Source organism: Anticarsia gemmatalis, chromosome 5, assembly GCF_050436995.1.
Source record: "Anticarsia gemmatalis isolate Benzon Research Colony breed Stoneville strain chromosome 5, ilAntGemm2 primary, whole genome shotgun sequence".
NCBI classification, from domain to species: Eukaryota; Metazoa; Arthropoda; class Insecta; order Lepidoptera; family Erebidae; genus Anticarsia; species Anticarsia gemmatalis.
This window is the reverse complement of record NC_134749.1, coordinates 8,179,905-8,204,186: the sequence shown is the minus strand read 5'-3', so window position 1 is coordinate 8,204,186 and position 24,282 is coordinate 8,179,905. Positions and strand designations below refer to the sequence as shown.

The 24,282-nt window shown below is 32.6% G+C and overlaps 4 protein-coding genes across 5 annotated transcripts; 1 reads left to right on the top strand and 3 right to left on the bottom strand.

Moving 5' to 3' along the window:
- Positions 1 to 64: 64 nt before the first annotated feature.
- LOC142973041 (pancreatic lipase-related protein 2) lies at positions 65 to 8,466 on the bottom strand. The gene is made up of 11 exons (XM_076114580.1): positions 7,471 to 8,466; positions 6,724 to 6,841; positions 4,568 to 4,715; positions 4,172 to 4,333; positions 3,817 to 3,912; positions 3,429 to 3,576; positions 2,882 to 3,108; positions 2,249 to 2,414; positions 1,813 to 1,951; positions 689 to 880; positions 65 to 421 (listed from the first exon to the last, which is right to left on the bottom strand). The coding sequence occupies exons 1-11, from the start codon at positions 7,568 to 7,570 to the stop codon at positions 334 to 336; spliced, it is 1,584 nt and encodes a 527-aa protein (XP_075970695.1). The 5' UTR covers positions 7,571 to 8,466; the 3' UTR covers positions 65 to 333.
- A 138-nt stretch (positions 8,467 to 8,604) lies between these two features.
- On the bottom strand, positions 8,605 to 14,113 carry bora (aurora kinase A activator-like protein bora). The gene is made up of 8 exons (XM_076114579.1): positions 13,923 to 14,113; positions 13,655 to 13,819; positions 12,896 to 13,035; positions 12,532 to 12,617; positions 11,847 to 12,032; positions 10,864 to 11,109; positions 9,850 to 10,141; positions 8,605 to 9,742 (listed from the first exon to the last, which is right to left on the bottom strand). Exons 1-8 carry the CDS (start codon positions 14,042 to 14,044, stop codon positions 8,889 to 8,891), a joined length of 2,091 nt encoding a protein of 696 aa, XP_075970694.1. The 5' UTR covers positions 14,045 to 14,113; the 3' UTR covers positions 8,605 to 8,888.
- Positions 14,114 to 14,735: 622 nt separating this feature from the next.
- Positions 14,736 to 16,590, top strand: LOC142973039 (uncharacterized). Its single transcript, XM_076114578.1, has one exon. The coding sequence runs from the start codon at positions 14,878 to 14,880 to the stop codon at positions 15,874 to 15,876; it is 999 nt and encodes a 332-aa protein (XP_075970693.1). The 5' UTR covers positions 14,736 to 14,877; the 3' UTR covers positions 15,877 to 16,590.
- Positions 16,089 to 22,414, bottom strand: CaMKII (Calcium/calmodulin-dependent protein kinase II). 2 transcript variants are annotated; one of them, XM_076114577.1, is made up of 2 exons: positions 22,291 to 22,414; positions 16,089 to 21,399 (listed from the first exon to the last, which is right to left on the bottom strand). In XM_076114577.1, exon 2 carries the CDS (start codon positions 21,303 to 21,305, stop codon positions 19,773 to 19,775), a length of 1,533 nt encoding a protein of 510 aa, XP_075970692.1. In that variant the 5' UTR covers positions 21,306 to 21,399; positions 22,291 to 22,414; the 3' UTR covers positions 16,089 to 19,772. The 2 variants fall into 2 exon arrangements, with proteins under 2 accessions (XP_075970692.1, XP_075970691.1); XM_076114576.1 differs by having other exon boundaries at positions 22,300 to 22,410.
- Between the last annotated feature and the right edge of the window lie 1,868 nt (positions 22,415 to 24,282).

Below are 24,282 nucleotides of genomic sequence, written 5' to 3'. Positions count from 1 at the left end.
ATTGCGCTGATTATTTCTAGATGTGCTTGGAATTTTATTGAAATAAAATATCTGCTTATTTATAAATTACATTTATTAGTTATTTACACTGTATTGTGCTTACACTTAGCTATATTACAAAAATATATTTCATATTATGCCTAACTAGATTATTATTTTGAGTTTGGTAAGTAACAATAATATAATTACTTAATCTTCTCTAAAACTAATTCTAGACTTTATAAATACTATTAGAATACTTTTAGTAAACATTACGTTATGTAGGCATTGTTTTAAGTGCATTGTCCGAACTTATAATCGCTAATAGGTTTTATGTACAGATCTAGTAGTGAGTTATTTCCTGAACTTGCAATATTTTGTCTTCATTATTGTAGGCAGGTTGGCTACGACCGGCTTATTTTGTTTCGGACACACAGTTATGCTGAAAAAAAAAGGTTATTAGTTTTCACTATTTCTTTTTTATTATTTGCGTTTTCATAGATAAAGAGCTCCTCAGACCACAAGCTATTAAGAAAAATTCTGAACTTTTTAAATTAATCTTAAATCAGTAAATGTGGGTAATGAATGCTATTATACGATAACTGTAGGGTGTTAATATTTTTCAAAAACAATTTCAAATACAATACATTTACATATTTGGAGATCTATTAACATGTTTAAGAAAATTATAATTTGGAATCATACTTACTCTGTATTGTATTCAATAGATGACAGTTTTAGATACTCGACGTAAATGCTTGGACTCTTCAGCAGACGCCACGTCATTGGGTTGAATAAATTCGTCTCATATTTCCATTCAACGATAACAAAGATAGGTGGATGACCCGTATCCTTGACGGACACCATTTTTGTTTCTATGTCACCAGGTTTGTAGAACTTTCTACAAAGAACAGATAAGTAGCATTTAATATTTATTTATATAAATAGTATTTGTATTACAGTTTAGGGAGATTATACGAGAGTTTTTTTAGCGGGTACGCGACTATTATGCATAGATATAAAAGTGTGTTTGCTTAAAATCTGTTAAGTAATATTAACGAACACGAGCGTTTGAGATGTTTGCGATTAAACAGAAGGAGTCATTGAGCGTACAAACTATAATATTGTTGTATGCACAAAAAATATGTCTAATAAATGAGAAAAAAAAAACAAAATAAAGCATTCATAATAAAATCCATAATTTTGGCAATAATATTTTATAAAAAGTATATTAACGGCTATGTTCAATGCTTTATTAATATTATATTGATTTAATCATATAACATTGCACGTAACAAGTGTGACAGTTTACTGTAATAACAAATGAACCATTAAAATGCGCGTATAACAGATAGTCACTATATTTCATTATATAATCAACAAAAACAATATAATTGGCAATAATTTAATCACGTTTTATTAATTTATGACGCCAATCATATTATCTCAAGAATACGTAATTAAAAAGTAGGTATGTCTTTAAAATAATCAAGAAGAGTTATCTTGCAATCCGTGTCTCAATTTCAATAACATTTTTTTTATGTTATACCTACGAGCATTCCCGGATGTTGAATATATTTTATAAACATTCGCTCAAACGCAAAATAAACCACAGATTTTTTATTTATTCGTCTAACTTCTCAACTAGATTTTGACTATGGAAATATGTAGGTTCATCCATTTCGTCGATTGTTACCATTCAACGCAAAAATACTACAAAATCAATTCTGAAGAAAAATAATAAGTACGTACAGAAAACTTATGACTTGGATACATCGTAAAATTTTTCACGCGAACGAAGTTACGAAGTAACGTTAAATTTATTATACTTACTGTACATGGTCTAGGAACATATCATCACTTCTATTTCTGTTTTTGTCGACGAGTGTTAGCGCTAATTTGCCTGATTCGGGCCCATGCGTTCTGCTTTCTGTTGAGTTCGCTACTTTCAAAACTACTTCGTAATGTACTCCTGGAAATAAACAATAAATACATTTAATATGCTATTGGTATATTGTAAAAGAAAACGTAGGTTTTAGATACTCGTAAACGACAATGTAAAAAAAATGTTTGCAAGTGAAGGAACCAAGAAATTGTAACTCTTGTTATTGTGTCTTGTATTATTTACAATACACAATAACAAGAGTTTGTAAGGGTAGTAAGTAATACAAGTGGCGTTCTAAGGACTCTGCTGTATCAAGCTGTGATTTTATTTATGAAGATAGCATAATGATTATATGATTAAATCTTTAATCGACATTATACTCACTGCAATAAGGTTTATTCCCGCCAGTTATGGCATATAAGGCTATGTTTGAATTGGTGTCGACTAATCCGCTCGCCTGTAAACGCTTATAAACGGTGTGCGAATAATATCCCATCGGTATGCAATAGTGATGTTTATCACAGCTTGTACAGTTGCCAGCTAAGAAAGCCTGAAATGAACATAATATTATTGAATCAATAAAATGAAGAGAAATGTAAATGTGACAACTTAGATTCCTTTGATAAGGATTGGGCACAGAAATTAAGTAATAGGAATTACGGGAAAACATTGGGGAGGCCTTTGCCCGTCCGTGGGACAGTACAAGCTACCAAAAATAAATAAATGAAATGAAATCAACATTTGTAATACGATTAATACAAGTACTCGTCGTTATGACTTCAAATATTAGAAGTAAGCTTGAAACTGTATTAAACCTTGTATATTTTGTAAAAAAAAGTAGCAATTACAGTAGCAGTAACAATTGTGCAATATTCATTGTAAACAACCTCATTTCAAACTGACAAATACAGACAATAACAAATATTTATACAAAATTAACGTGACAAACTACAAATCTATATCATTCACAACAACGTGTTTTTAACACAAAGCACTGACGTCAGAAAAACCACTTACATCATAAGACTCGCACTGCACGGCCATAAACGGGCAAGAGGGTGCGATACTCTCGGTAAAGTACTCATAACTCCTCTCATGGTCACAGCCTAGTAGCTTGACTACGTTTTGATAGGACAAGTCACTGGTCACACCGTTCGGCGAGGTGGCTTGCTTACAACCTGGTTGCACGGTGCCGCCGTTAGGATAAAAGTCCACGTGACCTATTGGCTCTGTTATTCCGAAACCTGGAAACAAATATAATTCTTTGAGTGAAAGAATAATTTAGAGACAGTATTTTTTTAAATCTATTATTGAAATGCGACGCAAAACAAATGCTGTTTATTACAGATAGCTGCATCAATGTTTTTTGCAAATTGGTAGGTTTTAGCTACTTTGCTATTCAAAAAAATAATGAGGATAGATGAGCAAACATCAGTTATCATAAAAAAATAAAATTTAATTAAAAACAGCAAGCAGTTCTGTCCTTATGAGACGGAGATGTAAATCTACAGTCTGGTTGAGTTTGCTGAGATACACATTATTTTTATGCGAATTAAGGGCTCACCTCTAAAATACAGCGGATTTGCATTACTATGAATGATGTCCACATATTTAGCATCAGATCGATCCAGACGCACTAACGTAACAGTTTTAGTGAAGTAAGGAGCCGCGGGATCCAATCCAGTTATTCTTCCCAATTTTAGATAGAATTTCTGAAACATAACAATAAAATACTCATTATCATTACGCTAAGGACTACTCTTATATCGCGGGTACCTATTAATAACAAGGAACATAGAAACCTAAAACTACTACGAGTATATTATTTTTTAATCAAACAAATATTTATATGGTATGAAATTGACATTGATTAAGCTTTTCAATAGATTTAAGTAAAGTTAGATAAAACTTACTTAAGCAAACGTAGTTAAGTAAAGTAAGATAAAACTTACTTTTTGCAGTGCATGTCCACAGTAACCTCCTAAATGCGCTCCCAAAGAATGGCCGATGTAATGAAAATTGTCCAAGTTCGGCAGCCCCAATACTTCCTGTAATAGAATAGAGAGCGTATTATTAAAACAAAATTTATTAGGTGCGACATTAGAATGACGCTCTACGTCTTTGTCAATTTACCTTGATTTTACCCTGTTACCTACTTGAAACGAACTATCTGTTCAAAGATAGTTACTTAGTTACTCTTTTTAGTAATAGGAGAAGAGCAAGCGAAAAGACTGTGACTAGCATTTTCCTAAATGGAAAAGCTTTAGGAACTGAAACTCATACATTTAATGTTCAATGAATACTTACGTAAATATTATGTACAAGATGTGCAGTCATAACTCCGACCAGTCTGATATTAGCCACGGCTTGTCCATAAGGGGGTTGGGAGCCGCCTCGCCAGTCCACCACTATCACAGTCGCGGCCTCGTTTCCTTGCAAGTTCAATAGAGCATCCGCCATGTTTTGAATCTGTAATTGTATTTTAGCATGCCTTTAACAATCAGTAGCCAAAAGTTAAACAATAGATATCGATTTCACAATGAAGAATTTAGTTTAATTAATAATAGTAGGTAAAGTTAGGAAAAGTTCTAGTTGTCAGGGCAAGAGATCATTTTTCAGGCATAATATAGAATTCGTAACAATGCTTATAAACCAGTAAAACAAGCCTTAAACATTGAAAATTAGAAAAGAATAGAGACATACCCATATTTTATGTCCACCTTCCAGAAAGCCATGAGATATCAAATAAAAAGGGCCTCTAGGATCAAGGTTAGCTCTTCGGATCTTTTCTTTATCATCCGCGTCAAATATCACTGGTATCTTGCGATTTCTTCTTGTAAATGTCGGATATCTGAAAATAAGAAAATAATTATACCTATACTTCAGAAGGGATTGGGTACTTTACTTAGCTTCATATTTAAATGATTTTGAAAATTTATTTTGATTGATTGCTCTGTTTGACCACGTGTATATCAATGCTGTTAGTCTGTAGCAGTTTTTTAAGGGTGAGCTATAATAACATGAAATACTTGTTATAATCTATAATATTTGTTTACTATTTACTAATAATCAGAGGTAAATGACACGGACCTCATAAAAACCTACACTAAAGCAGAATTAACGCAGCTTTATCAATGTACTAAGTCCAGAACATTCAAAGGTCAACATATCAAATAAAACATGTCCACGAGATAAAGGGAAATGCAGCAAAAAAATAAATATGTAGTTTGTTTATTGTTAAGACGTCACTATGCAATTATGGGACGTAAACATTTGTTATGTCTCGGTTCATGATTGATTGATGTCATGGACGAGCCCCCGCGCCTTATCGTATAGACTCGGACAAATACATACAAACAAGATAGTACGAAGCGGATCTTGGAAGCTTATGTGCCACTAATGAGGGCTTTGATTCAACCGTTATCAATGCACACGCATTACATATGAGATAAGCAAGGTTTATCGTGACATAATTTGTATTAGAAACGTTCGAGACACGCCTATCGCAATAATCGTACTGAACGGATAGCAACTCTTTCTATTTAAATAGAAAATATTTCTAGATGCACATCTAAGTTTATAAGAATGATGTATGCGTAATGATCTTTCAAAATTTGAATTAGTTACGACAGCAGAATGTGTTGCAAATATTTCGAAAAACCGTTAACAATGTGACATTATTGATCTTTAGTTTTTCAAGTAAATTCAACACATATTAATATCTAAATATAGCAACATCTTCAGTCACTATCTGCACAAAACCGGGTCGCACTAAGAATAAACAAGGATGTGAAGTTCATATCAAGTAACGCTGTACTTGATTACTTCAGGGCGTTTCCTTTTATAAACAGACTAAAGATGTAATAACAAAGTTACACCTAGGTACTTTTAAGAGAGATCATTATCATTATTTCAATAAGGAAATCCTATCTACAATATTATCTACCCTTAACCCTATTGCCAATGCGAAAATTTTAGAGAATTTGTGTCACAATGTTTGTTATTTTTTACTCAGAAACAACTAGACATTTTGATTAAGCTTAATACACAGAAAATGATTTTTCTAAGCCACCATAGTTACTTTTCTTACCGGGAATTACTCTCCAGCGGCATTGGTTTAAACTAGTGTGAGATAAAATACTTAATTAGGAGTATCAATATAATTAATGAGCCTATAACGAGGTATAAATTTCCGTAAATGTGTATAATTAACCTTACGATAACTTCATGATATGCGTTGCTTTCCGATTGTATTACGTCAAAAGCAAAGTTTACAACGCATCAGTTATCCTAACATCGAAGTGATAATAAAGTAATCAGTGAAGGTTTTTATTTATGACATGTACGGTCTATTAGTCTCTCGAGATCAGATGTATAATTTGATAGACTAATTTTGAGCTTTTGTCAGAGGTTTAATTGTATGGTATTTCGTACATTTGCCTAGGCTTCGTGTTAAGATATAAAACGAGTGAATTCATAATGGTCTACTTTTAATAATTTAATTACTAGTACTTGAGAATATGGCAACTTCAAGGAATAAATCTCTCTAAGCAACCGATCAATCTAGGCAACCGATTAGCAGAAGAGCCATTGATGTAACTCGATAGTTTGTTGAAATCTACCGACAATCTTTAGTCTAGCTATCACAGTGCAGATCGTCGTTCTTTGCGTCAATTAGAACTCCCATTTAAGCTAGAAAGAAACTATCTTTCGCCATTACCGAAATTATTATCGATGTTTCTGGGTCATCCGTATACCAACCCATACTAAGACCAATGTTTAAAGATTTGCAGCCCTTCATAACCATCACTTAGATTAGATCAGAGTAATGTTATTTTCTGTCAGTTTCCAAAACTCACCGAACGGCCATAGCCTCCGGTGGCACAGGAAAGTAGTTATCAGGCCGGTTCTCTGTCCATGGGTAGGCCTTTGAGAAGCACCCATAATCTCCATAGCAACGCTCCAACTCCACATCGTCTTGAAAAATAAACAAATCATCATTTTATATAATTTATTAAAATTTTATGGTTTTATACAGACAAGAGATACATTTATACATAGTTGTAACAGAGGCAACAAGTAATTATTATTATCAATTTTATTCTAGTTATCGGCACTTATCAGCGTAATTTAATAGTTTTAATTTTGCGCGCACACATGCCCTTTTCGACTGGACGTTGTTTTTGAGTAAGCTCTTTTATTTACGCATTTGTGTAGGTATATTATGTTACAAGTACATTATGAGTACATTATTAGTGCCGTTCTCTGGTCTCTGTCTACCTCTATGGGAAGAAGGCGTAATTTAATGTTTGTGTATTATGAGTAGGAACCTACACAACAAATAAGATTTATATTTTAATCTAGAAATTGCAGAAAACAAGTATAAAAAATACATATTCCTAAATCTTGTTTAATATAATATGTTCGAACGCCATAAAATACGAATTCTCTGCAATTCTTCAATACATGTATTCAAATTAAAATACCATATTAATGTGGGTAGGTAATAATAAAAGTGACAGGTAATAAAATTCATATTACTGACTTAACAAAAAACTACAAATTGCTTTAAAATAATAGCATGCTAAATAGAAGAAAAAACTAACCAGGAAAACCGGGGAAATTAGTCACATCTGTGGAATTCTGTTTGTCCATCAACACCATAATAGTTTGCAGCATCAACGTAGCACTTGTCTTGTTATACATTATAACGGTTCTATAATAACTGTTCACAAAAAAACAATGGAACGAAAGCTTCCAATCAGTACCGCCGCGCACGTGTAAACGTCACAGCAGACGTTATCAAGTATGTTCAAACGTAGCGAAATATGATCGCCCGTTGTCAATTAACGCTTTGCTATTTTCCTCCTCAATGTGTAATATCAAATGAAATGTGTAGTTGTAGTCCGTCGTTTATATAGAGACTAGTGAATGCACCGCACTTAACCTCCGCCAGTATCCGCCGTTGTTACCTAACGTATCCTCATCACTCGTAGTTCGCAGACGTTCCGGGATACGGCGATAACAGGGGTTACAACGTTATCACTTGGTTATTTGTTAAAAACGATTGACGCACGAACAGTCGCGACGATTGTGTGTATACGTGTAGCAATAGCTACAGCTCTATAACACATTATGTTATTTTTGTGTGCACATTAAGACGACCATTAATTAAGTTTGGTAAATAATGTTAATTAACTAAATCGTTCATTATCTGTTTAATTTTGCATGACATTTAAATAAACGAACTAAAATCATTGCTTACATAAATGTTTAATTTTAGATATACACGTAAATAAAATAATTTATTCGGTATCGTAAGCAAATTTGCTATCCACCTAATCTACCTATTCTTTTACATCTATCTAAATACCGCATGGCAACGATACATTGAAACGATGTCAAAAATAGCTTTCGTACATAATACTATTGAATTGATAAAATACCTTATTTAAATAAACGAGTAAACAAAACATGGACTTTGGAGTGGCGGTCTTGATAATGTCCTCTAATTAACGAAATTAAATCATTTTGTAAACATTAAAATTAATCATGTTGTTGCATGCGATATGCTCGAGTATACAACAAAACAAAATTTAAATAGCGAGCTTTATCTTTGCAGATATTGTTGTCTATTAATTAAGGAGGTCATAAGACAAATAGTATAGAATTGTGATGGACAGAGTGTAATTCCTTCACACTGTCATTAATATCATCACTCACAATTAAACCCATTTAAAGAAACTACTAATGTTTATTTATCATTTCAGTCTTGAAACTTTATTTAATTTTACTTGACCCAAGTAAACACACAATTCTCAAAATTCACAAAAATAATTATTTCATGCAAAAATATTACTCCTTAGTCATAAGCCTTTTACAATAATCAATTCATCATAATTCTATAAACCATCCACAATAATGGAGTAAAGTCAAAAACAGTCTAACTATATTAACTAACTTTGTAAATGCATATAAAAACATCATATTGTCTTACAAAACAACTTAATTAGCTAAACAATAATCAAGAATTAACTTTACGAGATTTATTCTTAGATGGAGTTGAAGAAAAGTTACAGTTGAATGTCATGTCGTCGGTGAAAATGTCCGACATGGACATAGCTTCATTTTTGTTTGTTTGAACAAGAAACTTGTCAAAGTCCTCAGTAGCTAAGTTTTCCTTGTCGTCCAACTTAGCCTCAGAAAAATGGAAACTAGTGAACTTTTTCACAGAGGTCTCATTCTCTGGATAGAATTGAGTAACATCTGACGAACACTCGTCTTTGAAACCACTGTCAACTCGCATCCAATGAACATTCGAAATCTCTTTTAAAGCATTCTTATTATTAGTTTTAGATACATTAGTCACTGTTAGTTCGGAGGGTTTTATGGCACTTTCATAGTAACTAGAGGCGTTTGCATAGAATGTATTCTCATTAAATCCACTATCTACTTTCTTAAAACTAGTTGAGCTATCACTTCCCACTTTGGTCATATTGCTGGCAGTGTAATCATATTGAGAAATATTATCAGTCAAAAAATTGAGATCAACCTTGTTAAAGTCTATCTTTTTATCCTCCAAGCTCAGTGGGTTATCTGAATTATCTAAACTATTATCTAAGGACATGTGTAGGGGACTCGTAGGAATTGGAGCCCGAATTTTACTAATTTCGTGTGAGCGTATCTTGGCGCTCTTAGATTTGCCTTTGATAGGCGTGTCGTCTATATTTACATTAACACTATGTATTTTAGTAGACGATTGCACTTCGTAAACTTTGTTCCTTGCAGTTTCTACTTTGACTAAGTCATGAATACTGGCTGCTTCTACAATCGACCATGTGGCTTCCTTCGCTAATGGTGAGCTGGATTCAGAGTCAGCTGAAAAAATAAGAAAATATTTATTTATAACTACATTTAGATAAGTATAGACTACATTAATTAAGAGTATCAGAATATTAAAAAAACTCTTGAAAAATAATTCTTACCTTGTGACTGGTTGTGCAGAGAGCCATCTATACTCATATCCATACTGAAATCCAATTTCTGAACTGAGCGGCTTCGATGCAGACTGGACATACTGAGACTGCGTTTTTCAGAGAACGAGAATGAACCCTTCCTGCTTTTCGGTGGGGACTCCTTAAGTGAAGCACTTCTTTTTATCTTGTTAGGAGTCAGTTTACACAAGCATGAGCCTTTCTTTTCAGCTGGCTGTTGAGATTCAACACAGTCCAAGCACGTAGCCATAGTTTCCGATTCAGGAGACGTAAAGTTATTTTTCTGCAAAAAAAGATAATAAGCAATAAAATACAAAATTCTTGTAAATTGTAATTACTAAGTAGTATTTACAAACAGATAAGCAATGTACGTAAACATAATTATATACTATTTTTACGATAGTACAGTATCAAGCGATGCAACCACTTAATGCAGAATAAGTAAACATTTATAACACATGATACTGCAATTACCTAACACTTTACTTTGTTAGGAAAGATTATGTTATGATTACAATCCATAACTTATTTTGTAATAAATTATTTATAACTTACGGCAAGTTTCAAAGCTTTATTATTATTGTCTACTCAAGAAATAAGTTAATTCACTGCAACTTTGGCTATTGACCATTCCAGCAAGTCGGGACAGACTTCGGGACAGCAGGATATAAATTATTATGCCGACACGACCTTATAAAGTGCAGCGACTCTAGTGTTACGCAACGTAATGTTATTTATTTGAAATCACGTTTTAGGCAGTGGCCAAAGGAGCGTGATGGACTTAATTTGATTAATGACGGGATTTTGCTATTGACAATGTTAGTCTATTACGAATCTATTGCTATAAAATTATGCTGACTACTGTTGAGAATACTCTAATAGAAATTTAAAAAAAAACTTTACTTATGAACCCGAGGCCCTATGATCAGCATAATATACATTACCGCTTAGGTTACAGAGATAGTTAAAATATAAATTTTCAAAAAATATAAACAGGATACAGACCTCTTCATCACTGGATGCAGCTTTAGTGACAGGCGATATAGAAGCAGAAGCAAAGGAAGACGTTGTTGCAGGACTATCATCAGTGCGCTTTGGAGTTCGGAAGCCTATGGGACTGAAGCACGGCTCGCCAAAGTCCACCACATCTAGTATCTTGTTGCGATAACAAGGCTTTCCGCTGCCAGACGGCCCTTTCTTCAGTGGCGTCCCGAATGTACGCTTCATACCTTTTGTGACCACGTCGCGACTCTATAATTAGTAACAGATACTTATTATTTACTAATGTTCGCGACCATCTGTCTCGCTGTAGATAGTGAGATCTAAACCGGACCTGTCGTTCCGAAGAATTGACGGGACCAACTGACCGCCATTGTTTTTTCGATATATTTTTAGTACTAAAACTACTTTCAACATATTTTACAATTTTTTACATTAAAAGTGACGTCAGAATTTTATTTGTTTCGTTCTATGGTAAGGATATAACGCCCTCAAAATAAATCAAAATAATCAGCACAGAAAATAATAAGGAAAAACATTGTAACAGCAAAATACACAGTAGTTTCCTAGAAGGGCACTTATCACTGAATTTGAATAACAACAATAATTTTTATTGAATTTATGAAGACCTTAAACTAAATGATACTGCATGTTGAAATGATGTACATGTTTTGTATTGTACGACCAGGATAAATAGATAGATATGAAGACTACTTTTGAGTTAAAAATACTATAATAAAATCAAGATTATAATAATATCAGCAACAGTTTTATGTCCAAAGTGTTGATTTGGGCTCTAGAGCTTATGGGACCCCTCATTTATTGTATAATGTGAACCACCCCCCTAACATCTCCTTCAAACTTAGCTGGACTTTACAGATTGCTAGTTAGTGTCCATAGAGCCGATATTCGGCCACAACAGCCAGTTGTAACCATAAAATGATGCAGGACAAAAAAATTAAGGTCCTGTTAAGACTTTACCTACTTACCAAATCTGGGCTAAACACGACAGGTGTGTGAGCCTCATAACTAGAAGGTGGGCGGGGCTCCATGTGTATTTCATCATCAGTCTGCTCAGAATCATAATGTTCCATATCACTGTGCTCTTCAAAGAACAGTTTCCTGCGTAGAGATCCATTGGCTGTGATCTCATATTCACCTGATATGTTCTGGTCCTGGAATTAGTTGCAAAACCAATGTAGCAATTTTATGCTGTCTGATTTCTGTGCATAGGTCTCCTCTCAAAAGAGGGAGGGGTTAGGCCTTTAGTGAGCCACAACAACAACCATGTAGCAGGAAAAAATTCATTTTTCTAGTATTTCAAACGACTGTGTACATGAGGAAAATTATTTTTAAAATACCTCACAATAAAACAAGGCACAACCAAAGCTAAACCAATAACATTATAATTACAATCACAATAAAAACAGTATCAACAAGAAGACTTAAGTTCTGTAAATGTATGTGACACTTATTTCAAGTCAAAATAAAATTTATAAATGTTTTTTATGTACTAACAATGCTCTCTCTCTCTCTCTTTAATTAAAATTGTAGTCACAAGCAGTTAATATTAATTAAGTTATACACATTTTTGCTCAAATAATTTTACAAAATATCTTCCAGATTTTGTAAAATAGTCCTTCTTTTTAGATAAAAACTAAAAAGCATAGTTACCTGTGTGAAAGTGCAAAATGGCTGGAGAAGTAATTCAAGCTCTGGTGGGAGCTCAGGAGGCAATGTAAGGATGGTTTGTGCTGAAACTAAAATAAAGCTAAGCAATGGCACCAAAATCTAAGTTGAACAAATGCATATTTAGAAAGAGATTGTATTAAAATTAATACTTATTAATTTAAATGCTAGTCAACTTATTGAATGGTATGATGAAGATATTTTCTTTTCTCTTTTTCATTGGAAACAGAATCAAAAGTCTTTAAACAAACAGGAAATTTTATTGATTTAACCATTTCTCAAGTTGCTAATACATCAATTCTACAGCATTAAATATTTCTAAGAATATAATGTTTATTCCAGGGCATACCTTCTCTGGTAACAACAATTTTTTCTTTGATCAAGCTGTCAATTTGAATACTGGCATCACAGGATGTTTGCAGCAGTGGTTTCAGCTTCTTAGATGATTCTATGAGAGGACTAGGCATCACCATTTCTTGTGAGAAAAACCTGAAATAGGAAGTTAAAGAATTATTGCTTCTAAGTAAGATAAACTATAACAAAGGTAGTTTATTTGTCCCAATGGTTGACTGGTAGAGATTGCTTTGATGCATTAAGACACTGTACATAAAGTTGAAATTAATAAATAATAGACTAATTGAATTATTTATAATACCTACCTAAATTAGTAGATATTCAGAAAGTAAATAAAACTTGGCACTTAAATATCCAGTGAGTGAGTGATAGCATAGATAATAAATCTTTGATAATTTTATTAGAATTTACCAGGCACCTATTGTACAGATTTTCATTTCAGGATTTCAGGAAAGAAATTTTAAATGAAGGTGAAGGAGCTATCTGTTATTCAAGTAAAAGATTGATGAAAAACAGTGTTGTCATACTTTTTTATAAAAAAGTAAGTATTACAATAAATGTTTAATGGCAGCAGTAGACTTGAGTAGACACACTTGGTCATGATGTTTATTACTTAGTACCACCCATGCCTTGAAAAGGCTCAATAAACACTCGAATACAAAACTAATAAATCATACATACATAAATAGAATACTAACTATGTCAAAAGATTATGAACAAAATGTTCAATAGAAATAAGAAGATATAAAATTACCTGTCTGTGGCTTCTTCAGCTATCTTCTCCAGAGCAGGATCGGGCGAGGGTTCAAACTGACTGTTACACGCGACGATGTCCGCTGGCACCAATGTGCATGCTTGATCAATATCCCACCGAAAAGAACCACTACTTTTCTTCTTATATATCTTGCACATACCCGGACTACGAAAGATGAAGTATTAAAGAAAATTGTTAAATATAAACTCGAACACGTCCATCAAAGATTATAACGATACATCACATTACTACAATAAAAAATACTTACCTGCATAACGGTTTATGCAATCTATCTATCAAAGCTTTATCAAATGGATTTCGTATTTTTCTATTAGTTGGCGGAGGTGTCGATTTGTGAATAATATTTTGGCCATCATTTTTATCTCCCATTTCGAAAATAACGTTTACTTTTGTTGTTACTGTTTCGTGACAGTCATGGCACAATGACCCCTGCGGACTGTAGAGAAGTGAAGTGATAGTCATTGACAGTCAAAAAAATATGTACAGAAGCAATAGTCGATTTAAAGTTTAGTATTTTTTATACTATCAGGCTTCTTTATACGACATTAATAACTAATTTATAAGCACGAGCTATCGAGCAAAAACTAATTGAAGGCATAAGCGGAAATTTACTTTTAAATTTGTAATATTCTATCACCATTACCAATTTTTTATCGCTCTAATTTAATACACTTCAGTGAATATAATAAGGTAACTAAATTCTATGTTGATTCAGAAATGTTTTTGCAATAATATAACCAAAACTAGGTCTTTCCTAAAAACGTTTGCCGTTCATATTTCTTCGAGGTACACCAAGTTGCTGTGATAATATGTAACCAAATTCAAAGCTCTTTCTAAGGAAATGCAAAAGTACTCATGTGTAGGTAGGTATCATTCATACCAACTTAGGTACTAGCTGTGAGCGTGTGAGCCAATTGTAATTACTTCGCTTTTGTATATCTACAGATATTTGGAAACTAGGTAACTACCAGAGGTAGGTATCTACATAGGTACATTTTATAATGCAGATTTTTCATTATTCCTTACATGGCATGGCAACATTTTTTAAACGTCTGTGTGAATGACAAATGATCAGGTGGTTGAATTTGAAAATAAATTGATAATTTAATTTTGACCCAATAATATGTCTTAAAATATTTTAAATGTAAACACTTCTTTTATTTGTAATGTGGATCAACAGATAAGAGGTTACTTTATGAAACATGGAGTCGAATTATTTAAACTATGAGCCTATGGATATTGATCTGAGTAGTCAATCAGTGAAAGATATGGATATTTCGTATATTGATTCTGATGAAGATATAAAACCGCTCACGAGATCCTCGTCAAGAATAAGCGTGTCTGCTTCAACGGATCGTTTACTACCGCATCATCGTACTAGTCCAAGTCCAGTCAAACAACCTATCGTTAGAAAAGGTCATATAATCATCCAGAAGCCACCGCGAACTTTGAAAGGTGCATTGCTCAAGTTAATATCTGCTATATTTGTTATATTCATCTCTATAATAGCTTACCACATGTTGAGCTTAAGGTGCTGTGATCAATTCAACTTAAATCTCTTGAGAGGGACTCTTTCTCATAAGTTATATGGACAATCAGAGGCAATAAATAGTTTGATCAACACCTTAGAAACAGATGCAAGAAGTAAAATAGTGTTTTTCTCTGGTGGGACTGGTGTGGGGAAAACATTTACTTCTTCACTATTATTAGACACTGTTGGATCTTACTCTAATGTTTATCACTATACAATGCCAACATTTGAAAGCACATTTTCTACAGAGTTAATGTGGGGCCTAACTATGTGCAAAACGTCATTAATTATTGTTGATGACTTGACTATAAATGATTTCAATATCAAAACTCAAATAAAAAATGTAATTGATAAGAGTCAAGACTTGGATAAAGATATCACTGTGATTTTAATATTTAATTGTAATGAAGACAATAACAGTTATGATAAAAGATGTGACCAAACATTTCATAATAGACTATTGGATAATTTTGCTCATATAAAAGCTCATAAAAGGCTCATAGAGTTTAAGCCACTGACAGAAGATCACTTGAAAGCATGTATAAGACAAGAATTGGGAAACAAACAATTAAATGACAGAGAATTTCAAAATATCCTCAAGAATTTCAATGTGTCTATTGATGGCTGTAAAGGTGTTCATTCAAAAATGAAGTATCTGAACTATGAGTGAGTTGTGTGTTCCTATTTATGTAAGTTTTAGTTATTATAGGTATTTGCTCAGTAGTTGTATTAATAGTAGTCTGTTAGTGTTAATGTAATAGTCTAAAGTAGAATGTAATATGCCAATGATATATTTAAATGTAGATAATTTATTTTTAGCATCTTTGTCATGTAAACAAGTCATTGTGAAATAGGTCATAATGTATAAAAAAAAACAGTGTGTTATTGTAGATCAAAAGAACTTTATTTTAGAGAATTTTACATGATAATCGGCAATGCAGAGGTCCAAGAAATTATGTTGAATACAAATATACTGACAATTCTTTATACATCTACACTTCCACATTTGGAAATTATTCTACAACAAACTTAGCCTTCATGATAAAAAAGAGCAAATTCTAAATGAAATTTGTGGTGCATCAAAGTTCAAAATACTTTTGTAATATTTCTAACTACAAAACATATAAAATAATTTCAACCACATACCTAGGCAAGGGTGCAACTTGTTTGTAATTTTGACTAAACACATGATTTTAATTCTCTTAATAACACCCTAATAATTATTTCAATCTCATGCTTACATAGCCAGACAAAATAGTTTGTTTGGCTTGAAAACATTAAACACAATTCTAGCTGAATAGATTATGTTTATTCTATTGAGGATTATCAGCAATTTTACTACACAAGTAATTATTAATTCAAAATTATGACACAAAAATATTATTATTCTAGTATATTTAAAAAAATGTACCCATATTGCAATGCACCCATATTATGTATATAATTTTAATATGTACCATGAAACCATTTAGAACAAGCCAAGTCAGCACAGACAGAGTGCCTTCATGGTCAGTACATTTTGTCACAAATGGTTAAACATGGTTTGTTATATTTAAGTACATTTTTTTTGTAAAACAATTTGTTATAATTTTATTTATATATAAATATTGTATATGTAATAATAAAAAGCAGCCAATGGAAAGAGTTAAATGTCATTTTAAAAGCCCCCCTAAATGTAAAAGCCAGTGAGATAAATGCATGCAAACAGGTAAATGTGCATTATTAACAATTTGTGGAGAGCAGATTACACTTTTAAGTAGAAAATATATTAAATTGAAGCTGACAGTAGCTGTGAGTAGGTATCCCTTTAATTTAACTGGAACACTGTTGAGGGAAGACTAACATGTATAAATACCTAAAATATCTTGTCCTTGAGAAATGTAAATTATTCTGGAAGATATAATCATGATACATTTGTGCATCTCACACTGCATTAGGTATAATTCTTATTCTCTCTTCTTTATAAATTTCTGGTAATTATTTAACAGTTTAAGTGATAGTAATTATGCCACAATGACTATATATAAAGTAGCAACATAATAATTATTTTGTTCTAAATATAAATTGTGATGTTCATACAATTTACAACAATCTCAAATACTATAAGTAAAATATTATTTTAATGACCAGAATATATTTATACTGATATTTTATAAGTATTCAATTTGTAAAAAAAGAAGGGATTCCAATTTACCCAAAGCAAACTTTCAGCTTTAGGTAGACTATATAAAGGTAAACATAAATATGGTTCTAGAATATGTTAGCGATTAAGCTAATGTATAACATATGAAAAATAAAATTCAAAAACTATAACTTATATTTAAAAAAACAAGTAATAATTACATACTGTGTGATGATACTGAGCTTAAAAACTAACAAGTTGTGTTGTCTGATTCAGGACAGGTTGAAAAAAGAAATGCTGATAGTAATTTTTTATCTTTTACCATTATAGTTTAATTATAAATAATAAGTATTCTCGCCACAATGTTTGCAACCTCATTTTGTTCGATATCTTTGAATGTTAATAGCCTCATAAATAAAAAACACTCAAACTTGATATAACAATAGTTGAACCGCTGATTTGCTGGTAAGATAAAATAGCTCAAACCAGAAAAAAAGCTTTTTATGAATGATCAGCATTATCATTTAAAAACAAGTCCTGAACCCTTTGTGATTTTGTGTACACTATTTACCATTAATGAATCAGCACAACAGATGTTTCTAAATCTATCTAAGCCTTCTGTAGTTCAGTTAGCTCAGCGGGCAAGGTCTAGTCTTTTAACATTACTGGAGAGCCGCTATTTATGAAGAAGTAAATTATCAAATAAATTCAACATGATCTAGATAACAAACCCTCATTAAATATTTTCAAAGAAAATATTCTTTATTTAGCTAATGACAAAGACAACACTTTAAAACATGCAGTGTGCAAATCAATATCTATGTACACATTGTAAGTTTATGTACCTATGTATGTATAATTATATATATATGTATGTTCAAAATTAATTTTAAAAATGTTGATTAATTACTAAATATGCGTAGATAACAATAAAGACTAGAATACATTTTTAGTTTTTTACAGTTATTGGCACTAATTTCAATGATAATGGCACAACTATGTACTTTGTATACAGTGAAAATACCACCATGATTAGTTGATTAAGAATTCTATGTGGATATTTTACTCTTATTATGCATTTTAATATTACAATTCCAACTCCCTTGATGTTTTTAAATTAAGTTTTGCTAACTATACTAAAATATATTACAAAATTGTAAAAAACATGGTTAAATGTCATTTATATCTAATTATATTTATAGGAAATACTGAATTTACTGCAGACTTACAGTTATAGATCCAATATTTAAAGCACATCTCTTAAGTGAAACTGTGCAAAAAACACTTTACTTTATAACATTAATATCACTGTTGACCAAGCTCCTCTTAGTTAAGACAAATACCAACATGCATCCCATTCTCTTGCACAGTTATCACTTTAAAATTCTAAGCTATATCAAGTACAATTTGTTTTGACAATCAGGTACAGAACCAATATCGCAAACAATCAGTCCAGCTCAATCAAAAAGTAAGCAATCAAATTAAACAGTACATCACACTAAGGCTCTGGTGAGAAAAGCCAAAAGCAGAATAATGTTATTATTATTAAAATCTAAAAATTGACAAAATTGATATAATCCACTTAAAATATAATATGTAAGTAAGTACATTGATCCTGCACTAGCTAATACATAAATAGATTCTAAGTAGTTGAGGAAAACTTAACACAATGTACTCTACAAATAGATGAAATGTTAACTTTAATAAACTACGAAACTCCTCTCATTGTTAGGTATAATTTCTAAGTGCATAGTGCCAATAACTGCATGTTTTATTAGTTACTTAAATCTTACTAACTAGGTATTTGATAACAAATAGAACACCATTTTTAAGCACGACAAAACATTCATAGTTAAAAATGTAGAGAGACTTACTGAGAAATGTGCTAATAATTCTAAATCTTGAAAATGTTTGCTGATTTACTTATAATATAGATTCATTAGTATCAGATCTGTTGGTATGTTGAGATTTCATAGGTAGGTAAGTATATAGTTGGTTGTTAAGCAACACTGTGCCTCGATATTCGTTGACATATCTTCGATTTTGTCAGAGATCAGAATTTTGTACACTCTACTATAAACTAGCACAAAGCATTGAATTTAACGGTATCACATTTTAGCCACATTGTAAATTTTATTAAGTGACTTTAATGGATAAGAAGTAACTTTCGAATTGCTTACACTGGTGTAGATAACATTTACCTATAAGTAATTAACTTAATTTTTGGGATTACAAAGAATCTAATAAAATTCGTGTAAGTTTTATAGCAGAATTGGATAATAAATTTTATATTATACGACGAAGAGGATCTATCTTACGGTCTCATTGATTCATTAAATACTTTAAAGAGTTACAATAGGTGTAACGACATCGCCGTTACAGATAATTTGATTTGCGAGACCATTCTCCTCTGGCGTACGGAAGTGGGTTGTAACAGGGACTAGTTAGGAGCGATGGAAATGTATTGCTGTCCACTTGTTGTGGCGTTTGTGCCAGATGCGAGTCTCTTGTGTCTGGTGGGCAGCTCGTCGTCCCTCCGCGTCTACACTTTGCGTTACGCATACATATGCTACGACGGCTACGTCGTCTCCGAGTAGGTGCACTCTAGGATTGAGGATAGTCGTATTGCTTTTTAAATGAGTGGGAGTGTTGTAAATGAAGAACTTGTGAAATTCAATGCCCTCCACTAAGTTTCCCAGTGTATCAGGATCGAACGATGTAATGTTAGGATCACATAACTTGGAATAAGTTTCATAGTCACCGTTGTTGATGGCGTCTACGAGCACTTCAGTAAGCTTTATTACTTCTGCTCGACGCAAAGAAGCGTTGCTGTCTCCTCTAGCCTTGCCAAATGAATCTGCTTTTGTAAGAGTCTCTTCATCATGCTCTTTTGAAATTACGGTACATGCTCTATCTACTCCCTTCTTATCTTTGTCCAGATCGTCATCTTCCAATGTCGTACTGCTATCAGTAGACTCTTTGACTTGGGATCCATCGCCCTTCTTGTTTACCATAGATTTTCCAGAGAAGTTGCGCGTAGCAAGCATAGTAGTCAAAATTGCACCTTTCAGCTTGCGCCTTGCGTTGAATTTCTTCAAGCAATCCACAGTTTCTTGCCTGTGCATAACAGAAGCAACACGCTCTCGGTGGCAAATCCATGGGTGTTTGAGTGCCTCGGAAGCCGTGATTCTCTTGCTTGGGTTTACAGTCAACATTTGATTTATTAGACTTTTAGCTTCGGGTGTTACTGTATCCCATTCTGGTGATGGGTAATCGTAAGCTCCAGCTTTGATCTGACCGTATAACCGGTGTTGGTCTTCATCCCAGAATGGAGGGTATCCAACAAGCAGAATATACAGGATAACACCGCATGCCCAAATATCGACTGGTTTGCCATAGGGTTCTTTTTTAAGTACTTCAGGTGATAAATATCCCGGAGTACCAGCGAAACCAAACCACGCTTGTTGGTCGCCTTGAACTTCAATGGCTAATCCGAAGTCTGCCAGCTTAACAGCAGCTCCCTTAGCTTTGCTGGCTAATAGCAGATTTTCAGGTTTCAAGTCTCTATGCACTACTCCATTGTGATGACAATGGTGTACAGACTCAAGAATTTGTTGTATACAGTGCGATGCATCAGCTTCAGAGTAGAATTCTCTGGCTACAATATCTTCAAACAATTCACCGCCCGTAACTAAATCGAATACGAGGTAATGGAAATGTTCCTCTTGAATAGAATCATGCAGCCTTACAATATTGGGATGCTGCAGTTTTCGGCAAATTCGCGCCTCTCTTTCCAACTTTTGAAAGTCTCTGGCCGAGAGTTTTTTAGTGTTAATAATTTTAGCAGCGAATTCATAGCCAGTGGACTTCTGGACAGCTCGTCGCACAATTGAAAAGGCTCCTTTCCCCAATTCTTCTTTCAGATCATAGTTGTCGGAAAACCGAGTACTAACACTTTCACGATTTGGATTGGACATTTTAACACAGTTTATTTATTATTCACAGATTGATTAGTTAACTTACTGCGTAAACTTTGAGCACAAATCTTCAAATATTTGAGTAGGTATGTAACTGTAACAAAAAAGAAAATATGTTAATAATAGTGCCTTCTATACTTTAAGTAATGAAGTCCGTTAAAATTTCGAAATAATTCTAACTGGAATTTAATGAGATTACCGAAATCTAACAGATTCTGATAAGATTTTTTTTAAAATTATTTGTAACAATAAACGATTTATTCAATACTGAAGTTAATCATGCGAGTAAACTAACAAAAAGGAAAAAAAGTCACGAATTCTATCCAAAACTTCCTGCATTTATTATGTGTATGACTAGTAAGTAATATATTTTCCTTTATCATATTTTGTTGTATAATATTTTAATTGATAATTAAAATATAAACATTAAGTGCTATTTATATTTTTAGTTTTATGTTGCTGTTCTTATTCCACTCACGAAATGGTCAGAAAATAGATATTGTCAAGGAGCGGATGAATTTATCCGTATGAAAAACGTCGGCACTATTTTGGTCACTCAAGCTAAATTGAAGTTCTGCATGCTTAATATAAAACGCGTAGATGCCTAGACAATAGTAATCGTTGTCACAAACATAGACTTCTAATATTAACACTACGACACTGGGATGACATTTAGTTAGCGCAAAATAATCGATACACCATTGTCTCAACATATTCACCGAAATCCCGAGGACATAATAATCTATCGCACTTAAAAATATCTAATTGACTTGCAAGGTAAACGCCAAGAAAGTGTTCCACATATAGTTTAAAAATATCACTGATATTAAATTTTATACTAATAAAATTATCATTACGCGACTTTGGATGATATTCTTAGCATTACTAACTCGTACGGATGATCCGCGATGTATTTTTGCTAGTAGATATTAAGTCTAACGCGAGAATAACAAAAGGGAACAGTAAGGAATTGTTTTTAAAATACCTTATTTACCTATTATGTGCCCATTTTACACAATATTCGACAAGATGAAGATCAAAAACGAAGGGCCTGGCCCTACACCACACTCTCCTTCTGCTCCGGACACGAGCTTCGGGGTCAAATTCATAGACATTCCAGTGTTGCCTGCATGATACATATTGTTATCTCTTTTATTCAAATGCTTATAACTCCATTTTTATTAAATGAGAACTAAACAGCGCAAAGCTTTGATAAGATTAATCTCTAGAATCAATATAATATTCAAAAATAACACGGCGTTGTTTAGATTTTATCATTTTTATATTTGGGATTTTGACGGCTGTGAACCCTAGTCGTCGTACGTAAAATCGATACACTAGCGCAACGCTAAACCAAAGAGAATTGATGAAACTGTTGTGTACGCCATCTTGCGGCAAGACGGTGCACTAAATAATTCGTTCAGGAATATAAATTTACGATAAAATAATTAACTGAATTATCAAATGCTAACAAAATAAATTGTACATTTTTCTTTCAATGCTCTTTTCCCATTATGAGCTAAAACTCGAATTTAATTTGTCAAAACATACTACAAGTTTCAATATGATACTGATTTACAATAAGTTTAGATTACCTTGACCTTTTTTTATAGATTTTCATTATTTCTTTAAGCAGTTACGAATTTATTTTGAGATCACATTTCTATTGCTTTTGCTTGAAAATATTGACATGTATGGGTTGAAATGCATATTTAATAATGAATATTATGCCAATTTAGCGTACTAGCTGAGGTGTACTAAGCATCAATTTCTAAGATAATAAAGTGCATAAATATTATTTATTCGACAGGTAATTGCAATATTGTGTAATTAGATATTTAATAGTTCATTATCGCTTGATGTGAAATAAAAATATTTTAGATGTGATCTTGTTATGGAGTTACATACATTTAAAACACATAAGGCGATTCGATATTCATGTAACCAGGCCTATGTTTATTTTTTTTTAGTTTCTTACAGATCTGCGTTTTTTTCGAACATGGATAACTTGATGTTTTGTAAATTTTCTTGTGGTTACCTATTTTGCTAATTTGATAGGTAGCTACTTGATACTTATTTGTTCAATTGCACTGAGTAACAAATATTATTAGATTGTTTTTCTCCCATTAATCTCGTATTCTTGGACTTTTAACACGGGTTACGCGATAGCATAGCTAGGATCATACCTTTATTTAATTTTGTGTTGTACCTATTTTGAGTACCTACCTACACTGAAAAAATGTGGAAGAACTTCTTTTAAAATGTTTTTCTTTTTAATTATTTATTAGAAGTACAAAGTAGTACCCAGCAAATATATTATATAAAAATCACATACACTTATAATCATAAATAATAATAAAAAATCATAAAAGACCTATTTCATTACCTAAAAATGAATACAATTTCATAATTGTTAACCACCCTTAATGGATTGTTTGTGCTCTTAGTGATGGGGTGAAGCCATGACTGAACATTATTTATCGCTACAAGTCTCGGACCCAATTTGTCCACATTCTCGTAGTTGGAGAATAATAAAGACAAACGTCACTGAACCAGCTTTTGTCAGTAAAGCAACGGTTGCTTAGTTACTAAATGACCCATTAATACTGGTGACACAGAGATCTCTACCTAACTGACTACTGAACTTAGAGATAGTTGGCGAAAACAGAAATTTATAGCCGATAAATGCGGAACCTTTTGGTAAAATACTATATATCACTATCCGATGCCGTCATCATTTATCAGTGACGTCCCTCACGACGCGGCGGCAACGCCGTCTGAAAAACCATGTACTTATAATTTACATAGCTATAATATTATAAGGGCTATATTTTTGCATCAAATGCTATGCTGCGGCTTTTAAAATATAAGTGGGTGACAGTGGTCATAGTATAATTCGGCTTCCACGCATGTTGTCAAGATCTGAGTTTTACAAATGAATAATAATGGACATTAACCAACACCCTATTAATATATT